We start from the raw sequence: 24,036 nt of genomic DNA on the forward strand, positions 1-24,036 counted from the left end.
TCTGCTGAGCCCGTAATGGAAATTAAAAAAACTGTGAAAGAAACTTTGGAATAATCCATTATCTTCTGTTCACGCTCCTACAGAACAGGTCGTTTGTAGGATGACGTCGCTCTCAAAATAAAGATGACCGTGCAAAAAAAGAAAAAAGCTGACTAATCAAGTTAATGATAGCTCTCCATCCAAAGATCAGTCCACGTGAAGTGAAACGTGCACTGCAGTAAAAAATAACCGCAATGCCATTAGGCTTACTTAAGACCTTTGTTATTCCACAGATGGAGGTTGTTCATATTTATGGCTCTGTTGATAGACAGCTGGGGAAGCCAAGCAGATGTGAGGGAAAGACAGATGGAGAAAGGTGAAGGGAGAGATGAAGTAAAAAAAATAAAAAAGGAAAAATAAATAGGTGTGTGAATCCAAGGTTTGGGGTTGAAGGTGAATGCGGCTCCAGGCGGAAGAATGAGGCTGTAATTGTGCCGAGATAGCTCAGCCTGCTCTGATTGATAAGCAAAAGGGGGCTTAAGCTAGAGGGCAAAGTGAAGGAGGGTGTGTGTGTGTGTGTCGCGTTACTCTTTAATGGCTGTGAGCTGAGGTGATCTTTGAAAGGAGGCTTCTCATGAAAGATGGAGTCTACTTCAGGCTCTAAGGCAGGCAGCCTCCAGTCAACGCTCATCTCGTCTTCAGTGTTTCAGAGCCGACGTCTTCCTCGTGTTCCAGCTGTTCACCTTTCCTGTGAAAACTGTCTTATTGTAAAAGAAATCCCAAGCAAAGACTAAAACTAATGGTGCCTTAACTGCACACAGATGGTTAATAATAATGGTTCTTTAAAAGGTGAAGAACCATTGCCATACCGTTCCTTAAAAAACTATTTAAGGAAAAGGTTCTTCAAAGAACCCCGGTTTGAAAGGTTCTTTGTGGAACCAGAAATGATGCCTTAAATATCCATTTTCTGAAGGTTCTTCCAGACACCTTTATAGGTTCTTTGAAGAAATCTTGAAGGAAATGGTTCTTTAAAGAACCCTGGTTTGAAAGGTTCTTTGTGGATCCAGAAACGGTTCTTCTATGGCACCTTCATGTGTGTGTGTGTGTGTGTGTGTGTGTGACTCCCAGCCTGTCCGTCTCTCTCAGCTCATTCATTCCAACTGAAGACACCTGTGAAAATGGCTTTTAACTCGACACTTTAATAAAAAGGGGCCAGCAGTTTCCTGAACGATCTTTCCCACCTCGCGGCCGCATGTCTCTGCCAACCGGGGAAAGTTGCAGTTTATGTCTGTTCAATAGATCCCTGCATTTGATCTGATGGGACAGGTGTGGGAACTGGTTATGATTAGCATACGATGTCATGAGTTCATTTTGGAGGTCAGTGACCTTTGACCACCAAATTCTAAATCAGTCCCTGATATCGAATGTACATTTGTGTCATCATGTTCACGTGAAACGAGACATGATGTACGGCCGGTGTAAGACAACACCCCGAAAACAGAATTCCTCCAGCCGGCTGTTGCAGAAAGCTTTTAGAAAAAATAAATAAATAGTTCATTTATTGTCCGCTCCTTCCCTGTCATCACCCAGCCTGCTGCCTACAGGGCGAGGCCGAAGGGTTGGGAATGACAGAGTATCTCTCCTCCTCCTCCTCCTCCTCATCATCAGGTGAGAAGGTCTTACTGCCCCTCTGGTAGAGCGTTGCCCCCCCCCCCCGGTTCAGGAGGAATTCTTGAGATGTTATCAATACAGTCTGCTGCAAAATGTAAAACTATTCTCATTAATATATTCTGTGTGATGACTCACACGAGCCGTTCCACATAGTTCTATCTTCACTATTGCACACGTAAAGACAACATCTTAAAATAAAATGATGCGAGAACAAATACTGCGTCAGCTTTATTTGGAATATAACTGCAATGCCAGTGAGAAAAGAATGAATTAATAAAGATAAACATGCACACTACTCCGTCTTGGAGAAGAATATCAGGATGATAACCATTAATTTATTACTGCTGCAAACCCTCCTTTCTTAATCTCTGGAAGACAAATAACATTAACGAGGGAATGTCATTAAAATCTATACTTAATCAATCATATTAGTCAAACTCAAGTTTATTGTCATTCCTTTGAGATTTGCAACTCAACTCCTGTATCTATTGTTCCACCCCATGCACTCTTACAAAGACCACCTCGCCCTTTATAGACCTCCTCACCCAGTACTCTCAAATAAAACATTTATATCTTTAACCATATTACCTTTAGTCATAAATCAACTTTGTCTTTACTGATTTAATTCTCAAATTATTTAAAATTCCAATTTAACCCCCCAAAAAAACACATTACGCACCCCGGGTATCGCGGCCCCTTTGGTACAAGAAGATAAACATCATCTTAACTTCCTTACATGGTTGCTCAACACTGGCACAGATTAATAGATTAATAATATAATGATGAAGAACTGGCTCTCAGTATTATGTTTACTAAATATAAGAAGCAACCGTAAAATTATAATTGTGCTGGAATTATTGAATAGCAACTTGTTAAAGATCAGAAATCAGGGAATGAAAATAAGACCCCGTCTTGATTGACAGTTTGCAGCCCGACGTCGCCCCCTAGTGGAGGACGGCGCTACTGCAGGAACAGGCAAAGCGCTGCCTGCACGAGGAGCTGATCAGGGGAGCCTCGCTGCAGGACATGCCTCAACCAGATTAAAGGTTTTGGTCGTTCTCATGGAAACGGTGGATGTGGTCAGAGTACCTGCAGGTGAGACAGAAATAAAGATAATAAAAATAAAAAAAATGTCATTAGGTAGGCTACTTGCACATGTGATCAAAATGGCCATTCTTACGCGAGGTGACTTTAGAAAAGTTCACGCAAAACTCACTTTTTGGCGCAGAAAGCAGAGCAATCCCTCCCGATGCTCTCGCTCCAGGCGGTCTTGTACAGCACCTGAAAAAAAGAGGACAGATACAAAAAAATCCCTGAAGCCAACGAGAAGGAGCCATTCATGTAGCACCAGACTGCATCGGGGGTTGAACCGAGACCCACCAGGAAGACCAGGCAATGCAGGAACAAGGTGTAGAAGAACGCAACAGTCCTGGCCATCTTGTTGGAGAGGATCACACGACCCTGAGACACACAGTGTCGAGATATAGGACATGCAACGACATATCACATGTGTGTGTGTGTGTGTGTGTGTGTGTGTGCTTACGAGGCTCAGAGTTGCTTTATCCCAGGGGCTTAAGCTCAGGTATCGGCGCTGACGCTCCTGCAAACACAGAGTCGGGCCTCAACAATGAAGAAGTGTGAATCCATGTAGATCAAACGTCTCAAACAAGTTATATTAAAATGATGTCTTTACAGTCCGTGGTGTTTGGGACATTGGCTTCAGGGAGATACTTTGAGGAAGGAGGTGTAATCTCCCTCCATAGAATATGACGTCATTTGTGTTTCAAACTGCCTCATTAACCTCAAATTCAGCTCCGACATTCCCCAGGATTAATGACCGTCAACAAAGCCCACAGACAGATGGGCGTGTTGCTTCCATCCCATAATCACCAATTGTGTCAAAACAATATAAATGGAAATAGTGAGACTAGAACCTATTTCTGGTCGTCCCGGTACTCGACGTCGCCACAACATCTACGAATCAGAACGTAACCCGTGACTAATGGTGGAGGAACGCCCCCAACAGAAGCTCTATTGACGTTTAGTCAGTGGTCAAATATCAGAGGAACAAACTCTGACAGTAAATAAGGGACCAAGAGATGGCAGGTGGTTTCAGAGCGGGCGAGAGAAAGAGTTTCACTCGTGTTTCAACTGCAGGTGTGTCTGGTACCTTCTTGCTGAAGGAGGCGAACGGATCCAGTCTCTCCTCGTACTGGGAGGAGTAGCGCGTCACCGTGTCGTCACTCGCGCCGGCCTGCAGCGCGGAGAAGACACGCAGAGCCACACATTTACAATGAACAAGATAGAAAAAACACGCACACACACGCACACATACACACCCACACACACACACTCTACTCTCACTCTGCCAGGGTAGCTCTGCAGGAATTTGATTTTCTCGTAGAGTTTGATGTTGTCTGCTCGCAGGCTGTCCAGTTCACTCTGCAGAGCCTGCATGGTCTGCTGCACGGAGCGATTCTCCTGCAGGGGACAAACACTTGATCACTTAGTTATCTGTGTGTGTGTGTGTGTGTGCGTGTGTGTGTGCGTGTGTGTGTGTGTGTCTGACTCACAGCTTCCAGCTCCTGATTGCGGGAGCGAAACCTCTCCCTCTGGCTGGAGATGATGGAGAGCAGAGAGTCCATCTGGCCCTGAGGAAGCTCAGGATGGGGGCCCATGCCTGAACCTGGAGGTTACACAGATGTTTTTGTAGAATACACTGAAATACCATAATCCACTTCCTCTGTCACGTGCATATATAATGAAGCTTTATGACCAAGATTTTTCTTTTTTTTATGGGTTATTTTAACTATGGTTTGTGGTTCAATTGGATGCTAATATCTCTTTTATTCGCCCGTCAAATTCTAGTAAACACCTCAAAAAAAGAAGCTCTTAAAATCGTTCTTCGAGGCGAGTTTTCAAACAAGCGTCCTGCAGCGCCTCAGCTCAGCAGGTTCACCTCACTTCAGTCGGAGAAGTTGTGCTGTCTGCAAGTCAGACTTCAGGGCACGACGGACACACATCGCAGGCTCTCGCCTCGAAGACTTTTCAATGAGCAACTTTCACAAGCCTCGAAAGCTCGCTTCATTCAAAAGAGTCCGTCTTAGTTAACAACGAGGGGAGGGAATTCATATTTTAAAGACACCCAAATTCATATCCTCCTTTTCAGGGTTCCTTTTTAAGCTTCAAGGTTGGGGGGGGGGGGGGTTGAGCACACAATTCATCACTAGATGTCACTGAAAATGTTCAAGCGAGAGAAAGAAAGCTGCTCATCCCGAGGGCTTGAATAAACTTCCTAGGAAATGCAGTCCAACGGCTGTTTGGGGGAAGTACCGTCGCCTCCTGAGAACATCACCGGGGATTCAGTGTGCTCTTAATTGCACCACTTAAAACGTGCAATGTCACATCAAGATATTTTTTGGGGGGTGGGGTAATGTTGCACTTTTTCTTAGGTCAAAGGGAGGATCCAAAGAAAACACAATGTGCATTCAGTCCTTTAAATGAACTTTTAAAGAAGACATACCAGTAAACATGGCAGAGGCCTCTTTGATCGGCCCCGGGATGTTCTCCATGTTGCCGACCTCCGACCCGTCAGCGTCGGGGCGCGGCAGACACGCCATGTCGTGGACGGTGCTCAGGTCGTGCTCCAGCTTCAGGATGAGCTCCTTCTGCTCCGCGCCGGTCCGCACCGCGGCCGAAAACTCCACCTGCAGCTCGGCATAGCGGCCTGTCGAGGGCAGAGAGGGCAGATCATTGGTATATTAGTTAGTATTCGGGCTTCTCATTCGTTTTGAGGTTGTATTTATAGTTCCCGTTATAACTCACCTGTGGAGGCCGTAAATGTCAGAAGCAGTCCAACATCCCACACATGACTGAAACCCTTTACGGCTCACGCTACACACCTTCCCTCGCTCGCTAACAGATCTCTTTCTCTGAGAATACTTATTTCACCATCCATGTGTTCAAACAAGGAACATTTGTATCACGGTTTTTTCGGGCATACGAAAGAATAGCAAAACAAAAAACTACCACAGCACACTCTTAGTATTTGTATAAAAGAGATTTACTTCAATTATCACACCTAGGGTGCATGTGAATAATAATGATGATGAATCAAATGTCAATCATAACAAATACATTGTGAACGTTTCATACAGTGATATTGCTTTTCAATGTTGTAGAAGGGACTGTTTTACAGTGCTGAGAACAAACAACATGATACGTTTAGTAAATAGAAAGATAAAGAAACAATGATACATGAGGAAAAACAAAAGGGAGGGAGACCCCAAAAAGGAGAATAAAGCATTTCAGGAGTGACAGAAGTGCTCGGGAAACGACTCTCAAAAAAACATTTTAACCATCCCTTTACAGTCATGCAGCCTTTTGTACTACAACACACATGTACGCGCGCACACACACTCACACACACACACAAAATAGGCAGTGGGAGAAGTTATGAAAATGATTACTTCCACATTGTTGATGACAAGGTTGGAAAAAATATCCTCTAAAAACAACTCGGAACTGGCTAAAGCCTCAACAAGCATCTTAAAGCTTCCCGTGGGGAGCGGCGTGACGGTCTCCCCGGGTCATTTGGTTGTCAGACTAAACGGAGGTTTACGCTGTGGGAGAACTGAAGCGGCGACATTCAGAAAAACTGTCAGCAACCTTCCAACAGAGGTGGAGAACTACTTCACTATTTGGCTTTTTGCTTCCTCTTCTAAAATCTTGCGCGAGCATTCGCTGAAATGTTTTTTTAAAAATCGCTCCAGAGTTGATCTCGGAGTGTTAAAAAGTGTCGCGTTTACGCATTAAATACTGAAGAAATAAAGAGAGGAAATGGTTTAAGACTTAAAGATTCGCTGGAGCCAATGTGAGAGGGGAGCGTGAAGACAAACAAACTCAAAGCACTCGGCGAGTACAGTGGGCGGGGTTTAAAGGATGAGTGTGTTGTGTTCTGCATGGTGTGTGTGTGTGTGCGCTGCTCATACAGCACCACTGATTCGGAAAGTGATTCCTTACAAAACCCACTTCATAAGATATATTCTAAAAGTATTACAAAAAACATCTGAGGTTTTTCTTTCTTTCTTTTTCTCCTGAATATGGTGACCAGTGCTGCTGTTCAGGCTTCCATTACAACTAACATGTCAAATGAATAACCACTACTTCAACAGATCATACAGTAAAGCTTTACGACTTCAGAAAACATGATATGATATACAGCATCTGTTACACCTTTACAATGTCATTCAACAGTGTATAGAATCATCTGATTTAAATTTGTAGAAAAATATCTGTGGATCATGGAAAAGTCCTGAATCGTCCCTTCTCTCCTCCTGCCTTCAAAACAAAAGCATACCGTGACAATAGTGACTCCATAGCTACTTGATCGACTGTATTTACACGTCTCGTTTTTTCCAAATAACCATCAGAATTGGCACACGTCATTATCAATACCTGCAGTGCCATTATTAATGTCGCAGCGAACCTGACACAAACAGAAAAATACAAAATGCCCTATGAATAAATTCAGTGTTATTACAGTGTACGCTGTTTCTGCACGCTTCCTCCTTCATTCAATGCGCTGGCCTTTTCGCTGCTCGTCGAGGTTATGTACAACGTAAGAAATGCATTGTGGGAAAAACAACGGTGTGAAATCGGACCCGGACCGAAAGCTGTCTGCAGGTCGTTAGAATACACACGCTCATGTTCTCCTTCTACTCTTTCACTGCACTCCAGGAATTATATACAACCCTCGCCACAGAGCTGAGAAACCTTGACTTTAAAAAGTACCAATGTGAAGTGTACGAGAGGTCAATTTGGGGCCCATGTGGGACACGTCATGAACAAATCTGGTGGAATAGTCTACGTCGAATGACATCGCTAGTTTGATGCCCTGCTTGGCAGTTAAAGGCATAAATCTGATGACCTCACGTGGTTATGGCGAGTTGATGCGTCTGGCTATTAAATGGGTGAAGTGCTTCTATTCTTTACAGTCGCTATTCACCACCGGTGAACACACTGTGGCGGTCCGCTCCGAGCAGTCCGACAGAAAGCCGGACGCCATCGGTCATCTGCAGAAGACGGATGTTTCACATCAGTCGTCGAAAGGGAACCCCGATGCTTCAGGATTTTCTTTTACGATTATCAGATACACCGGAACAAAAACTATTTGAAATGACGCACCTAAAACGCAGTGCAACGATGTTATCAGTAACTGTTGGACAGGCTGCGACTGCATCTGGAAGTACAAAGGGGAAGAGACTGAGGATGGACTGAGGAGAAACCAAAACAAGCGGTTGCTCTTAATATCTACAACTGCACAGGCCGACGCCCCTTTCAGTCACGCGGTACCTGTGGTTTGAAATATGGGGCGACTGTAAAAGAATACAGTTCATCGTGTGGAGGAACACGGGTACAGCGAGCTCGTGTTTGTACGTTAGTGTTCGGCTGCAGAGGAGAGTCCGTGCTCGCTTCACAACCACTTTTTTTTTTTTTAAAGGCGGACGTTTCCCCGGATCCCGGGATCGTACTCCGTTGTAGTGTTTACAGACTCCGTCCCACGTAAGTCTTCAAAAAGTATCCTAATAAGTGCTTTGTTACAGACCGCAATATATATTCTGCATAATCGTAGGCTGGCGATCTGTTCAATCTGACGTAGCACCTCCTGCTAGCGGGTACACTTCTCTAATCTCAATTTGGCAGATATGACCTCTTTCCAGTTTAACTTGTGTTTTCAAGTTTAGGTGATTTCATTTGACCTGTTTGACGAAGTGTAAATGACGTTAGCGTGACGACAGAGTGGGCGGTAGTGTTGGGCTGGCCCAAGAAACAGCCGAAAAAACATTGGAGGACAGAAAACAGGAAAAGTGATATGCTATCGTACGTTTGCTGATCTTGATAAGTTTTTTGATTCTCTAGCTAGCGATTTAAGAGCGTAACTGTCGTGGTAAAAGTGGAACGCTTACGGGAGCATGAACTGCAGCAAACACAGATTTTTTTTCTCAAAGCTATTGAAATGACACTAAACTTTAGGATTCATGAATATACAAACAAATGAGAACTAGTACATCTTTGTAAATATTAACCAATACTGCCGGCAGTCTATACGTCTAATAAAAATGTTACTTGCCCTCAGGAACAGTATAATCCCTTAAAAAATAGACAACTCAAATGATAAGACATTAAATGAAAAATACAGCACCTATAAATAAGAAGAATAAAAACAAAACTATAAATGCAAAATAGCAATAAAACCAAGCTACAGTAAATCATAGTATTACACTACTTTGTGAGAAGATTAATGTAATGGTAACGCATCAAACAGCTTAAAAGAAGGGTGTCAGTTGTGCACTAGTAGTGTGTGCAAGTAGATACGAAATATGACCCCACTCATTGGAAACACTGGACACTCCTCAATCGCACGCACTAGTGCACACGCATGTATTGACAGGCATGTGTGTACATGCACCCATGCAAACACAAACACACACACACACACACAAAGGGGAGGCAGTAGGCTGACAGGCACTGAGGGCTTGTGTGGGACAGGGAGGAGTTGATATGCCTTATAATTTGTAGTGTATACAGTAGAATTCAATGCAAAATATCCCTGGATGCAGGATAGACTGGAGGTGAGCGGTGACGACTCATACGAGGGTTGGGGAGGATTCACTTCGACAGCAAGCAACAGGAAGTACAGATATAATCTCGTACTCTTAAATTGCTAATTCATTTGCTGAAACCCTTCTTTCTTTTCAGTCAAGAATTTCATTATTGATAATCTACTTTGTACATTTTATTCTGAGTGAATTGACCTCGACCCTGACTTTCATGCAGGCAAATACAAACGCACACAAGACACACACACACACACACACACACACAAAAGACACACACTCTTCCTGATTTGGCCTTTAAAAATGTGAGTTTGTGAATAGAGAACATGTGTCAGTGGTGCAGACAACCCCCCCAGCAGGTCCAGTGCTGGGTAAAAGCTGTGACGTGCACAAACTAAAACAACAAGAGACACGCATCGCATCCTCATGTCAGACAGCTACAGGACTACATGAATTCACTGTATCGTATTTCAACAACGCAACATTATTCCATTTCGATTCTTCTTCTTTTTTTTAAAAACAGTTACATTGTAATTCTCTTTTTTTCTGTTGTTATTTTGTACTAATCAAAAATGCATCCTAAAATTCCCTATTTTGTACTCTTTAGAGTCAATAGACTGTGCAATCTCTTATTGGCAACCAAATTGCAATATCAAAACGAAGAGATCATCCTTCATCCTTAAAAGACGAGTTTTAAGGAGGCAAAAGGGGTTCCTTCCATCCTTCCTCTTCAGATGAGTGCGTGTGTTTGTGAGGAATTAGAAATCCTTCTGGCCATCACATGGCTGTCAGCAGGATAGGATATGGGACACAACAGGTCAAAGTTCATCTCTCTTACATCAGTAACCATGGCAGCTCAGCCGGCAGGCCTTCCACTACCCTCTGAAGAGTGTAGGAGTGAGATTAAAAGAAACATGCTGCCATGGAGAAGAGAACACACACACACATATACGCATCATTTTTAGGTTTGTATACACACACAAACAGGTGCACACTGACACAACCACTAACACACACACACACACGCAGTGAGTGAAAAAGGCAAAGGGTTTGTAACAGTCACTCTACAGTGTGAAAAATGAGGCGTCTCACTGAGTGAGGGGAGGTTTGTGGACACTTGGGAGGTGAGAAGAAGAGCGGAAAAAATCTCCTTTAAGAAAGTGAGAGTTCTTGTAAGAGTTCCTGTCTCTATCTATAACCTATCAGTGTCTTTCACTGTGACAGCTGCTGTGTCAGGCCTTGCCTGTGTCACTGAGTCCAGGTTTCAGCCCCAGCTGTGGGTCAGACCCCAGCTCAGGACTAACCAGTCTGGTGCACCAGTGGCTGGTGATCGGGGGAGGTACAGCAGGGCCGGAGGCCAGCAGGACGGCTAAGTGCTTTTCTCAGTACAAAAACAAAACTCGGTTTTAAAAAAACAGAGAGACGCAAGTTCTCTTATTTTGTTCTTCTAGGATTTCAGTAAATCTTCTTTTTAGGGGTTTTGCCAACCACTCTTTGTTTCTTTCCTCTTTTCGGAAAGCTTCTATGTAATAAAAATGGCTGCTGAGCTTGACTTTGGCTGTGTCCACTCTCCAACTGGAACAGAGCAGGAGCGGTCCAAGGTTAGAGGTCGTGAGGTTATGAGACAAGAGGGATGAAGGGTGGTCAGGGGGAACTAGAACTCCCACTCTGAGGGGTCCTCTTTGCTGGCAGCCTTCTCCAGCCTGTGGATGATGTTATTGAGATTGGCTGCTTTCTTCTTGCGCAGATTGTTGTCCCTGGGGTTTCTGGCGGCGCCAGAGGCTGTGACGTTCGTACTCGAGGCAGAGCCACTGGAGGATGCCTCTGTGAGGCTGAAGAGCCCCAGTCCACCTTGTCCACAGCTGGAGCCTGGCCCGACAAAGCCTGAGGTGGTGCAGTCAAACTGGTCAGGGGAGTTATTAGAGCCCCCTGCCTCAGACTCGACCTCCATGTCGTCTTTGCATGCTCCTCTGTGATCCTCCAGGCCGATGCCCAGTCCCTGGCGTGTCTCCACCGTGCCCTCAGATTCTGTCCCGTCACAGCTGTCCCCCTCTCCTGATTTGGACCCGCGGAGGGAAGGGGAGCCCCCCTCGCTGCCAGGCCGTAACCCTGCAGCTGCCTGGATCTCCTCGATGAAGAGCTCTCGCCGGATACGTGACCTAGTGGAGAAACATGGGTTCAGTGAAATCCTGAAATTACAAAATGTGTCAGATGCAACACATCTTACATTTGACTGATTTCAAAACATTGAATGAGTGCACTGACTTATGAGAACAGGGAACTAAAAACAATGCATATGTATTTAACACAGGGTTCTTACACATTTTGACCAATGGATTTCCATGACTTTAAACCAAATTACCATGACCAAACTGAAATCTCGGTATAAACATGAACACTGTAGAAAAGTGTGCGTATTGAGAGCTATCGCTGGCTTATGTTTTGAGCGTCTTTCTTTAAAAAATATATTAATTATTTCAAACTCGGCTTAAATGAGATGTGATTTTAACAAATTTCCATGACTTTTCCAAAACTTTTATGACTATTTTCCATGAAATTATCTTTCACTTCTACACAGAGAGAAATACGAAGCACAAACCTATAGATTAAGTAAAAGAAATAGTTTTATATGGAATTGGAATTATATTTTCTTAAATTATGTAAAATGCCCTTTGTAGAACAGCTCGTGATACAAACACTTCAAAGCAATGGGTCAGTATCCAAATGCTGACCTGTAATTATGGAACCAGTTAATGACAGTACTGGTCTTCAGGTTGAGCTGGGAGGCCAGCTCCTCAATGGTTTTGGGGGAGGGGTAGGGTTTCTCCTGGTAAGCCCTTTTCAGGGCCTCCTTCTCCTCTGGGCCCAGCACCACTCTGGCCTTCTTCAGGTGCTGCTGTCCCGGGCTCTGGGAGCCCTGGATGTAATCGGTCCCCACTAAACCCACGTCCACAGAATGGTGGTCACTCAAGGAGCTCAGCCGCCTCTTCATGTAAGCTGAACAGAGACACACAAATGGGAAAAAAAAAGAAATTTCTACCTCAGAAAATACATTGAAAATACACAAGTGATGAATAAATATGGAGAATATTAACATACATCTCATTTAGAATCACTAACTTAAGTATATTTTTTGTTATTGTGCTGTAGTTACCAGAGGCTGGTATCTTTGTAAATGAGCATGACATCTGACAACTCATTTTCATGTGAAGTACATTTATTATAAATCAGCTGATTGAACTGGAAATTAAATCAGTAAGTTATTAGTTAATTATCCTACTACTCTATTAGTCAATATAAATATATAAGTGCCAATTTGAGTCGGTCACAGCCGTGGATATTCTATCTCGTGCACGTCACCAGGAAATGTGTTGTGTCTTTGTGACTCAGATACTGTTCTAAAAAACACTCCTTGTCAACAGCCACTAGGTGGTGCTATTGTCTTTCCAAAAGACAAAGAATGAAAACATCTCTTCCATTTTAAAGCAAATGAGCCCCATTCACTGGGCACCAGCAGCTGAAAATGAACAGCTCATGGCAGCTTTGCATGAGGTTGACATTTTCCTCAACCCCAATACACACTGCCAGATATATTAGTGGTGCAGGCAAAAAACCCTTAGAGCAAGGTTAGACCACTCTGAAAGTTGTGTGCGAGGTCAAATATGTCTACTCTAGACTCGGCCCGTGTCTTTCCTCTGGGCTCTGCCGTCGGCCAGGACTTTTTCACCGTTGCTATTTCGATGCATTACTTTGGGGTCAATAATCAAACAGAGTTGAAATGAGAGTAACCCCAATGCGTTCAAGCCCCAAACACAGTGGTGTGCGGTCGCTTTTGTTCTTTGCCCTTGTGCGAGGTCTGCGATGTCATGAGGGTAAACTCCTCCTGCATTCTCGGGGCAACCGAACGGTTCGAAAATGCCAATCCCATCTCGACAGAGAGATCTTCAAGTGGGCAGTCGGGGGTCACAGTGAGGCAGCGAGGGGGGCGGGGCCTCTTGGCTTTGCTCTTATACGCATTATGCAAACAGAAGGCCGAGAAAAACGAACGACAGATAAAGTGAACTATGGGCCAACCAATGATAAAAATACGAACTTATAGACACTGGTAATTATTATGATGACGACGATGATGAAGAGGAGTGCTGATGACTGTGAGTAAGCAGGCCCCCCGGCAGTCCCCTAGCTGTCACATCTAATACAGCATGTGATGTCTGCAGTCCTGATTGGTACCGACATCACACCAATATGACTGTGATCTGCACAACATGCTCTGCTGTCCTGCACAAAGGATTTTGTGTGTGCAGATGTGCATGCGTAATGTAAAAGGCTGCTGCGTGTGTCTTTTTTGTGGATGTATTTCTGGACGTCGGGGTCTTTTGTCTGTTTTTTGGGAAGGCATCCTGCTCTATATGAAGAGTGCATTTATTTCTCGCCATCGGGCTTTTCACTACACACCTTTCTTCTCCAGACGTTTCATGTCCATGAGCTTCTCCACGCTGTGTGGGTCCTGGAGCCAGAGCTGCATGCGGACGAAGGGCTCTCTGCCCTTCAGACTGAGCTTGTGCCAGGGTTTGGGCCTGGCCAGCAGGTCTGAGACGGAACCCTGAGTCAGACCCAGGATCGTCTCCCCAAACAGACGCTGGCCTGGATAGGCGAAAGAGAGGGGAAACAAAATGATCATTCCAGAGAGCCGATTCAAGGGCTGAGTCAGCCATCATTGAGGAGGCAAGGGGGAGGGGAAAGACCCACTAAACCTCACAGGCAGCACCCTCCTTTGTTTCTTACCAAGGTTATTATCAGTGAGCACCTCCTTAACCTTCTTGGTGATGGCATAAGTGTCAAGCTCAGAAGACATTGAGACCATTTCCTGGATGCTGAGACCCGAATGACCAGGAACAGGCAGCGGGGTGCCGGGCTGAGACTCCCCACCTGACGGATCCTCAGACGCCAGTTTGAGACTGGAGGACTGTGGAGCCAGTGGATCCCCTGCGAGGCCATTGACGGACTCCTCGGCTGAACTGAGGGGTGACTCTGGAGCGGGGCTGCAGCTCGCTGACGTCTTGGGAGTACCCTCTGCTTGAGGAGCACAGACAGGGTGAGACATTTCACACAGGTTAGCCATGTTACCATGGAAGAAAACACAGCTCCATCCTCTCTCCCTGCTGCGTTTGGGAGGGACTCCAGTCATGCCACATCAACTCATGTAATTCCTGTTAAACAAACAGCAACGGTGCTTAAGTTTTCAGTCTGAAGCTTTTTTGGCTTCCTCATCCTATTCCTTCATCTCCCTGTCTCTGTCTGTGTCGTACTGCTGTGCAGCTCAGCAGGCTGGAAGAGAGCAGTCATGAGGAGCTGTCAGTGTACATTAGCTGCTGTTTACACCCCCAGAGAGAAAGAGAGACACGCACATGCCGCACACACACACACACACACACAGAGCTGCCATCTGGCGTTGCAACACTAACTTGTCTATGACATGACAAACCAGCAGCTTGCTGGCTGACACTGCCACAGCACTGAGGATGGGGGGATGGTGGGAAGAGACGGGAGGGAGGGGGAGGGGCGGATTGTGTGAGTGACAGACTGACAGCAACAACTAGCCACTAGCTCTAATCAGGCTTTCAGAGTAATGCTCTAGCCCAATGAGCCCGGTTGTGTGAATCCATATACTATATGTTCTAGTGTGTGTGTGTGTGTGTGTGTGTGATGTGTTTACCTTGGTTATGAGCTTGCTGGATGTGTGCGTTTTGCCCCTGGTCTCCATTGAGCCACGGCTGCATGCGGAGGTATGGCTCTCTGTTCCTCTGGTTCAACTTGCTCCACGGTTTGTGTCGAGACAGACTGTCACTCAATATTCCCTGGAATAGAAAGACGGAGAGCGGCTCAGACGTGCAACCATCACAGAGTAAAAGCAGAGGGATAAAAAACGGTTGGACGCAAGTTCTTTCTTTCGGCCGCGCCTCACCTCTTTGGAGTCCTCCTGGTTGTAGTTGTCCTCTCCAGTCTGGCTGGATATGGCCCTGCGAGGGTCTGTATGCATGTTGCTCCACCACTGCTCCCTCCAATAACCCACTCCTCCAGAGCTTCCACAGCGGGCTGACCCCTCAGAGCTCCGACCCAGCCTGTGGACTCCGTCAACGGACATGTCAATCCCCAAAGAAGCCCTGCCCTCTCTCTTCACACTGGAGCTGAAGTCCAGGATCGGAGACGGGGATGAGGGGGAGGACAAGAGGGAGCTGGGAGGCTTCTTGAGGGAGAGTGCCAGAGGGTTGTAAAGGGGAAGGGGAGCAGTGAGCGAGGAGTTCAGGAAGTCCCTATGAGATAGTGCTGCAAAGGAGGAAGACGAAGATGAGGCCTTGAGGATGGGCTCCAGTGCAGTCTGTTGGGCCTCCATCTCTCTGCGCGCTTGCTCTAAAATGGAGCGGATCGCCTCATCTGATCCCCCTCCGCCTCCGCCCCCTCCTTTCAGTCCTGCATATAAGGGTTGAGCGTGGGACAAGTCTGTTGACGGAGGGGGGGAAAAAAATGGTCGCCATGAGACACACCGACAAACACTCACAGCCACAATGTATCATCTCAAATCCTCAGAGTCCTCTGGAGACGAGAAGAACACCACGACTCACCAGCTTTCTGCACCTGCAGCTCTCTTTTGGCCTGCTCCAGAATGGATTTGATAGCCTCATCTGAACCAGCCTCTGGGGTGCGGACGCGGGCAGTAATGCTACCTGGAAGGAGAGGAAGAGGGAATGGGAGGAGAGGAAGATTCTCGTCAGATTAAGAGGCAGAGATAACCAACTACAGAGCAAGGGAAGATAAAAAAAAAAAAAGATGCGTATGAAAGGACACAACATTATTAAACCCTTGGCACGGCACAAAGAACAACACTCCCACCACTGAGCTACAAGAAAAACGACACTGGAGGGATTGTCGTCTTTTCTCCGGTTTCTTTGGAGCTCACACGTGCGACAGGGTTCGTACAGGAAATGCTCCCCACAGAATAACACGACCAATAAAATCCCTAAATACCCATGCTGGCTTCTCCTTTGACGCAAGTCACTGGAATTGTGCGGTTACCTTGAAAGGCACATGTATATCTCTCTGCCCGCAAGTTAATAAACAGTAACTCACACACACACACACACACACCAGATCATCCCAACACACAAACATGCCACACAGACAGAACGTGCTGACATCTCTGTGTGAAGGGGACAGACCTGTGTGTGACGCTGTATTGGAGCGGGCTCTTCGCTTCGGAACATCCCGAAACACTCGGCTAAGCTGGGGCTGGCCTGAGCCCTCTGTTAAAAATACAATATACCACACACTATGTTACAGCACTTGTGTGTTTCTGTCTTTTACAGCTAGACTATGTGGGGCCCTATCATGCTCTGCAAATACATGAAATGTGTGGATACTTCCATCCGGTGCACATTATAGAACCATAAATGCAGTGATCTTCGCCATCTGTGGCCCCAATAGAAATTAAACCTCCAACAGGAAAATTAAACCACTACTAGTAGGCTAGGATAAATGATTTAACAGGAAGTATTTAATGGGGGGGATACTAACCGGAGCCTTCTTCTTGTTTTTAAACACAGACTTTGCCTGGGACTAGAGGGGTTATATTTAGGTGTACCACTGTGACCACCTTCAATCAAAAATGTCCTGATGCGTTAACAAAAGCAGGCCCAGGCAAATCGAATCTACCCGTAGTTAACAGTACCCCTACCGTCTTTCTAGTCCCCAACGCTCAATACTATTGATGTGTGAAAGGTTTCTGTATTGATCACAATAGCGAGGAGAGGCTCTTGGGATCCGTGTGTGACTAGGAAGTCGCTCAAAACCCACAGGGATGGGAGTTAAGAAAGAGAAAGAAAAATAGAAACCTTGTCCATATTGACAAGATAATCAATGGCTCTGTGCAGGGCTGTACACATGCAAGACACACACACTCACGCACACACACACACACACACACACATTACAGATACACAGCGTCACTCGCCTCTTTGCCGTCCCTGGATGCTGCGCAGTGCGAGGATGTTCTGCTCATCGGCGAGGAACTGCCTCATCTTGTGGAAAGGCTCCTTCCCCCGAATCGTTAGCTTGCTCCACGGCTTTGGTCTGGCCAGGATCTCACTGACCGAACCCTGGGACAGTCCCAGCACGTAGTGGCCAAACACACGCTGGCCAATGTTGTGCTTTATCAGCTGCTCTTTCACCTGCCGCGCAATCTCTGCCGTGTCCATGTCTTCCCCGTCCAAAATACTTCCCGTGGTCGCGTCGGAGTGGATGGGCGATGGGGTTGGGGCACTGCCAGCGGTGCTGCTCCCATTATAAGGAGCCATGTCTGGGCTGGCTTGAGGAGGCTGGGGGCTGCTGGCTGCCAGAGGGATGGCAGCTGACCCAGAGCCAGGAGTGGAGGTAGGGATGGAGCTGAGGGTTGGAGTGAAGGGGGTGAACAGCAGAGCCCCACTGGGGATTCCAGATGACTCCTGCAAGGCTTTGGAGTAGAAGGTTTGAAGCAGCTGCCGCTGGATCAGGGAGTTCAAAGCCATCTTACCACCCACCAGAGGGAACACAGGCGAGTAGAAGTCCTGTCCAATGCCCGTAGGACTGAAAGGGTGCGTTTCGCCGCTGGTGCTGGTGCTGGTGCTGGTGGTGGTGGTGGCAATGACGAGGGGGTTCGTATGAGTGCGAGACATGGGGAGCTGGGAGGAGGAAGGAAGAGAGGGAGGGGGAGGAGGGGGCGAGGAAGAGGAGTCGCTGGGCATGGTCTCCTCCTTCGGTGTGGACAGTTCTGTCCGTTTCCGCCTGGCTGACCCTACAAGAAAGGTCAAACACACCATGCATTATGGGGGAGTCAACAAAAAAGGGGTTCCAAAAAGAGAAAAAAATAACAAAAGTTGAAAGTTATCTTTAGCAATTATTTTCCAAATTAGTGAACTCTGTTTCCTTTTTTGCCAACCCCCCTCCAGACAAAGTGCCCATGCATTTGTGATGTCAACCTTTCTTGTAAGCCACAGCCTGGAAGGAAAAAAGGACAAAAAAACCAATGGACACTGTGCCACTCGGGCAGGTTATCTGGGCCCAGGGCGCCGTCTCCCAGGCACAGTGGAAGTAACTGGACAGGGTCAAATGATCCTTAGATAGCCAATACACCATGCGAGTCCTCTTCCATGCTACTGCAGCGTGTTCCTAAACACGGAATTATTCCATCGCAGATGCAGTAACAGTCTTTAGTTCATAAAAAATACATCCACAAAAAAAAAATCGGAGCAATAACACTGAATTTGAAGAACAGTTTTTAAACATAAAACAGATGCATGTCACCAAAGAACAGAGACGGTGCAGCTCTGTCCCATCTCTGACTCTAATTTCCTAAATAGATAGACTGATTACATTCATACATTCACCAAAACAAACAGATATGAACTATATTTTCTCAGTCTTGCAACTACTAGAATTCATCATGATGGAAGCGCGAGGAGAAATATTATTCTAATGCAAAACCATCGAGACCGTAACATGATTGAGTAAGACAGGAAGCTCCCCTTACTGTGAATGTTAATCAATTCAAAGCTATTCAACTATTCAAGCCCAAAGCCATGACATTTCAAACCCATAAACACTGTTGCAGAGGGCAAGAGTCTCGATGTAGAGGAGAGTGTATGATGCCCTCGTTTTTGCGTGCGCTGCATCTTTGATACTATTCAGGTTGACCTCCTGCTGTATTCAAAGATATGCATTTTATTCTTCTCCCTCATGTGTGGGACTAAAGAAACACCGTGCATGTACCATGATAGCGTTTTGCATTTCTTTTGCATATTGTGCGAACCCAATAAAAACATAAATAAATGGTTGCGTATTCTCAGAGAAAAAATATCTGGAGGCATACATACGTATGTGCTAACCTGATGTAAGCTATGTCTAACTCTTCATAGCCTTACCTGGAGCTGAACCCTCATCTAAGCTCCGCTGGACTCCACCTGTGTTGGGATTCTTTCACCGGTCAGCAGCTGGCCAGTGTTGATGAACCGAGCCCTTACAACCCGACATCTGGGCAGACTTACCGCTCAGCTCCGTGTTGGCGATGCGCAAAGCGGCAGTCTCCGATTGAAGACTGCGGTTCCTCTCCAGCAACAGCACCTCCAGAGGTTTGGATGAGTCCTGATGGAGGGGACAGGTGGAACACATTCAAATGAGACTTTAAAAAATATAACTCCAGCCACTCCCTTCAAATGTACCATATGGTTTTATCAAAAACTTTACTGCAACATAATGCTAAGACTAATTGTAACCACTTTTACCTGCACAGAGTCCGATGTTCCAAACTCCATAGACTTGAGGATGCTGAGGGGAGAGAGAGAAATATATATGAAACCCTGACAAACACACACACACATCTGCTATGTAGAATGCTAATTTTTCTATTTCTGTATCTTTAAAAGATCAAGAAAATATAGAGGGGCAGAGAGCAAGAAACACAATATCTAAAGCTACAGACCTACAAGCCTCATCTTCATAAGGGCGTTCAATTGAGTTACACATCTTAAATGACATGGGGCATCTTGTTTAACATTGTTAAGGACATCAAACGCATGCAATAAATAGATCTGTGCTGCACACACACACACACACACACGCTCCTCACCTCAACTCCTTCTTCACCTCCTCATAGTCAGCTTGTTTCTGCATTTTCTCCTCCAGTTCCTGGAGATAGATATATGAAATGAGATACAATTAAATTAAATAACAAAAACAATCCTTGAATCTTTACATGGTGTGTACTTATTTCAGTGACTTAACTCTAGATAATGGAACAGAGAGAGTAAATGTGTGAATGAAGTTAAAGGTGGGATTAGATAGATAGATATATACTTTATTAATCCCCAAGGGGAATTTTTTTTTCATATTCAATTAGAATACGACAATTGTTTAAAATATCTTTATCTAATTCAAAACAGAAATCTGCAGACGGAGTTCTGTTGGTACCTTGAGGATGGCAGTCTTGCTGCTGAGCTGCTGCTCCAGCTGTGTGATCTGGGAGCTGGTAGTCTCTCTGAGTTTGGTCAGGCTGGCCTGCAGTCTCTGGACGTCCTCCACCAGCTGGGCGGTCTCCCTCTCCTTGGCCCTGAGCTCCGCCTCCAGACTGGAGTGCAATGCCACCTCCGTCTGCTGCTCCTGAGGCCGAATAAGACGGCAGTTTAATCGAATGAGCAAAATGGGTCCTGTACAAGTACTCATATAACCACCCATACAAAGTACTGCTTTCAAATACTTTCGATTAATCGCTAAAGAAATCAGACAAAGCTGATCAATGTACTGATTATCGTTGTGAAAGGCCTCCTCCTTTAGATCAATAAACAGAGGTAAACAATCAACCAATCACAACGACCTAACACTCAGGGATGAAGGTAGCGGATACTTTGGTGTGGCAGTCAGTCTCTCACTAAGCCTCACCTCTGCGGGCTGTTGAAGGGGTCAAATAAATCAATGAATCAATACATCAATCATTTATTGCCACCTGGGCAACTTTTCCTTCGGACCAATCGAAGCACCGTTAGTGACTGCAATAGCTGACCTTTAAGATCAATGCCAACATCCATAAATAGGCAGAGCTGATCTTTAGCCTATCAATACCGCTGCGTCAGCGAGTTGTGTTACCGTGTCGCCGCCGTGCTGCTGGGGCTGGTTACTCGAGGACTGCTGCTCCCTGAGCGACTCCGTCTCCCTCTGAGCGGTTTCTGCCCGCTGGAAGGAGAAGAGGAAAGGTTGAAAAAAAAAATCAAGTGGAGATTCATTATTCTTTTTCGGATTAATCTACGAGTTTACTTGGCGCACATGTTCCCTGAATCGGTGTCAACGTAGCGTTAGCCTCACAGAACAGATGAAACATATGACATATGGATGGAGAGAGCAGGCCGACAAGAGAATAGTAAGGCCAGGAGAGTTCTTCCTGTTGTGCCGTCATGCCCCTCACTCAGCGTACAGTTTGTCATGTGGCAGCAACTAAGATCAGGGTTCATACACATTTTGACTAATGGACTTTTCCAGGACTTTTAACCACATTTCCATGACCCGACATGTTGTGAAATCTCAGTGCATACATGAAAAAGTGAGAAAATGTAGTATTTAAACTAACAATGAGGATTTAAAAGCAACCTTAAATGACACAAATGAACGAGAGACAATAGTTTGATTAAAAGAATAAACATTTAAGTCTTTTCAGTTTCGGTGCGTTCACTTGCAGCGCGAAACATTTGAGATGGCGAGAGAACCTGGAAATAACCATTTTAAAATTCCATGACTTTTCCAGGTTTTTCCATGACCATACGAAACCTGTAAGTGGTCTTTGGAGGATGTTGTTGTTGTTGTTGGACAGCACCAATAATTATTTCTAAATGCATTTGCATCTATATATATATATATATATATACACACACTCGAGTTGAGGACGGCAGAGAGAATGCAAAGTGAGTGTGGGATGATAGCAGAGGGTGGATTCTTCCTAAATTGAAAATAAAAAGTCCTGAGAATTGAGATGATACCGGCTGCCACGTATTTATGGCCAAACTGCCACTCTCCTGTTGGGAATCATCTGCAACGCCGGCCAACTTGCCATCATTAGGGAGTTACAGGGAGCCGACTCCACAGTGTTTCTAATTGCAAGAGAAAAATCCTGTTTTCCATTTTCTCCATATAAAAGCATATAAAAAGCCTGTGACTGAGCTGGAGGCCATGCTGTCATCCTCTGTAAACCTCAAATCAGAAGTGTGAATAGTGTGTGTGTGTGTGTGTGTGTGTGTGTGTGGCATTATAGTGGGAGCGCTAACCTTTAGGCCAATATTAACATTACATGCCTATGCTACCCCTTCAGCCACAAATCATACTGTTGGGCTAATAATGAAAGTTAACAACAATGACATTAACAGATATCAAAGAATATTTACAACACAAGGCAGAGGATGCGCTCGGGGGCTTATTTCAGCTGGATGGCTTTAGTAGGTGTGTAATAAACATGTAGAACACACAGCTGCCCTCACAGTGATAACAAAGTCTTTAAGTGTTAATGAAAGCCACATTTCAGGGTTACACATTTTACAGGATAAGGCCAGTGATGTTCTATGTTTTTGGAATTCTTAACAAATCCCCCCCCAAAAACAAAGCTAACTGTTACACAATGCTGGTTTCGGTTTTCCCTCAATACTTTCTAACTTTCCCCGCCTCAAGCAACAGGCCCGATTGTTCATGGGTCATGGATATATAGTTTCACCCTTAGAAAAAAAAGGATAAAGATCTCCTAAAACACTGCAGTTTTGAACAAATGTTACTTGAACAGGAGAAAATAATGATTTTATTAAGCACTTTCCAGACGCGGACGATTACACAATCGGTGCTCTGGTGAATATCTACGGCAGCAGGCTGGTGGACATGGAAGCAACACAAATGTACAACAGAGCCCATATTCAACATAATGATGCAACATGTGACCCAGAGCAACTTTGTGACCCAGTCATTTCTTTTGAACTAATTTCGGCTGACAATGGAGCAATCAGGCGTTGTCGACTCAGACTACACTTATAAATACATTAATTGTTGGTTTCTCTCTTTTTTCATGATATTTGTTGCCACGAAGAAAAGTACAGCATATAGACTGGAGCCTTTAAATAAAATGGACTTGCTTAAGAATTGCACATTTGTCCTTCTACTAGAGGCCTTTTTTTTAACAATTTTAGTTTAAGAACTGTTGCTTTCTCTGCATTTTAATCATAAGACTCTGGTGTGATGGATCATTTGGACAACGGCGTGTTCGATAAGTTCAGTTGTAATGGTGAGTGGGTTACCTGATTGGCTCTTTCCAGGTCGGTCATCACCATCTCAATCTCGTCGGCCCTGAGAAAGAGAGTTAGCGTTACTAGAGGATGTGACGGCGCTTAGAAGAGACTCACAGAAATACAGCACAGGGATAAAAACAATTTAGAAAAGGGATGGATAAAGGGAAAGACGAATCCCAGGGAGAAAAAAAGTGCACTCTGCACACATCCTGTGTGTGTGTGTGCCATTGTTCAGAGAAAACACATTTAGAAAATGTCGCTTCTGTGTCCATTAAGCTACCAGCTAAATTTCACCTTAATCCATTGATTGTGAACTCCAGAACCCAAACAGCTTGTATGTGTGCATGCATACATGCATTTCAGCGTGTGCGTATGTGTGCGTGTCCGTGTGTGCACATGTAAGCCCCTAAACTCAGGCCACACTAAAACAGAGGGATTACATTAATAGAGCTCTAAGTCCTAATACAGCAGACTAATCTGCTATGAAGCTCTGTGATTGTGACTAATGGTCTGGATGGAGGCCACGGTTCACCTCTCCATAGCTCGAGGTCAGGCAGCAGGAATACATCCCCATAATACCACATCTTTTCAAATTCGGAGGCAATATCGGTATAACACCCTTTCGTGAGCGATGTGAATACTCGTCACTGTCCGAGATGCGGAGGAAACTTTGAGGACAAAACGCTGAAAAACAATGTGATCATTACGGGAAGACTTTGTGGGAAATGATCGGTTGTAAACCAGGTAACCTATGTAACTGTTTAAATATGACAACCCTGAATACCCTCGTTTTTGATAAACTTGTTGATCGGTTTTCAAAGCAGTTCAAAGACACAGTGCATGTTTATTTAAGACATTACTTGCCGTTAAGCGCACATGGCCGGCATCGAGTGCAAAGACGTGAGCACGTATGTGCTCTGCCGAGT

General features: G+C 45.2%; 1 protein-coding gene across 3 annotated transcripts in view; it reads right to left on the reverse strand.

The window, feature by feature from the left end:
• Positions 1-1,865: 1,865 nt before the first annotated feature.
• The window catches only part of cux1b (cut-like homeobox 1b), a 57,165-nt gene continuing 34,994 nt past the window's right edge, over positions 1,866-24,036 (reverse strand). Inside the window, exons 9-22 of one of the 3 annotated variants that reach the window (XM_056440520.1) lie at positions 23,120-23,168; positions 20,940-21,026; positions 20,268-20,456; positions 19,927-19,985; positions 19,583-19,625; positions 19,346-19,442; positions 5,174-5,377; positions 4,224-4,336; positions 4,015-4,131; positions 3,821-3,904; positions 3,194-3,250; positions 3,031-3,111; positions 2,867-2,931; positions 1,866-2,739 (exon numbers count right to left, since the gene is read on the reverse strand). In XM_056440520.1, coding sequence (XP_056296495.1) covers positions 2,691-2,739; positions 2,867-2,931; positions 3,031-3,111; positions 3,194-3,250; positions 3,821-3,904; positions 4,015-4,131; positions 4,224-4,336; positions 5,174-5,377; positions 19,346-19,442; positions 19,583-19,625; positions 19,927-19,985; positions 20,268-20,456; positions 20,940-21,026; positions 23,120-23,168 — 1,294 coding nt within the window. In that variant the 3' untranslated portion in view covers positions 1,866-2,690. Of the gene's footprint in view, positions 2,740-2,866; positions 2,932-3,030; positions 3,112-3,193; positions 3,251-3,820; positions 3,905-4,014; positions 4,132-4,223; positions 4,337-5,173; positions 5,378-5,691; positions 11,429-12,001; positions 12,267-13,724; positions 13,914-14,054; positions 14,346-14,985; positions 15,128-15,234; positions 15,771-15,892; positions 15,995-17,277; positions 18,097-19,345; positions 19,443-19,582; positions 19,626-19,926; positions 19,986-20,267; positions 20,457-20,939; positions 21,027-23,119; positions 23,169-24,036 lie in introns of those variants that run through there. The other 2 variants (XM_056440519.1, XM_056440518.1) reach the window with 2 other exon arrangements.

Source organism: Pseudoliparis swirei, chromosome 20, assembly GCF_029220125.1.
Source record: "Pseudoliparis swirei isolate HS2019 ecotype Mariana Trench chromosome 20, NWPU_hadal_v1, whole genome shotgun sequence".
Taxonomy (NCBI): domain Eukaryota; kingdom Metazoa; phylum Chordata; class Actinopteri; order Perciformes; family Liparidae; genus Pseudoliparis; species Pseudoliparis swirei.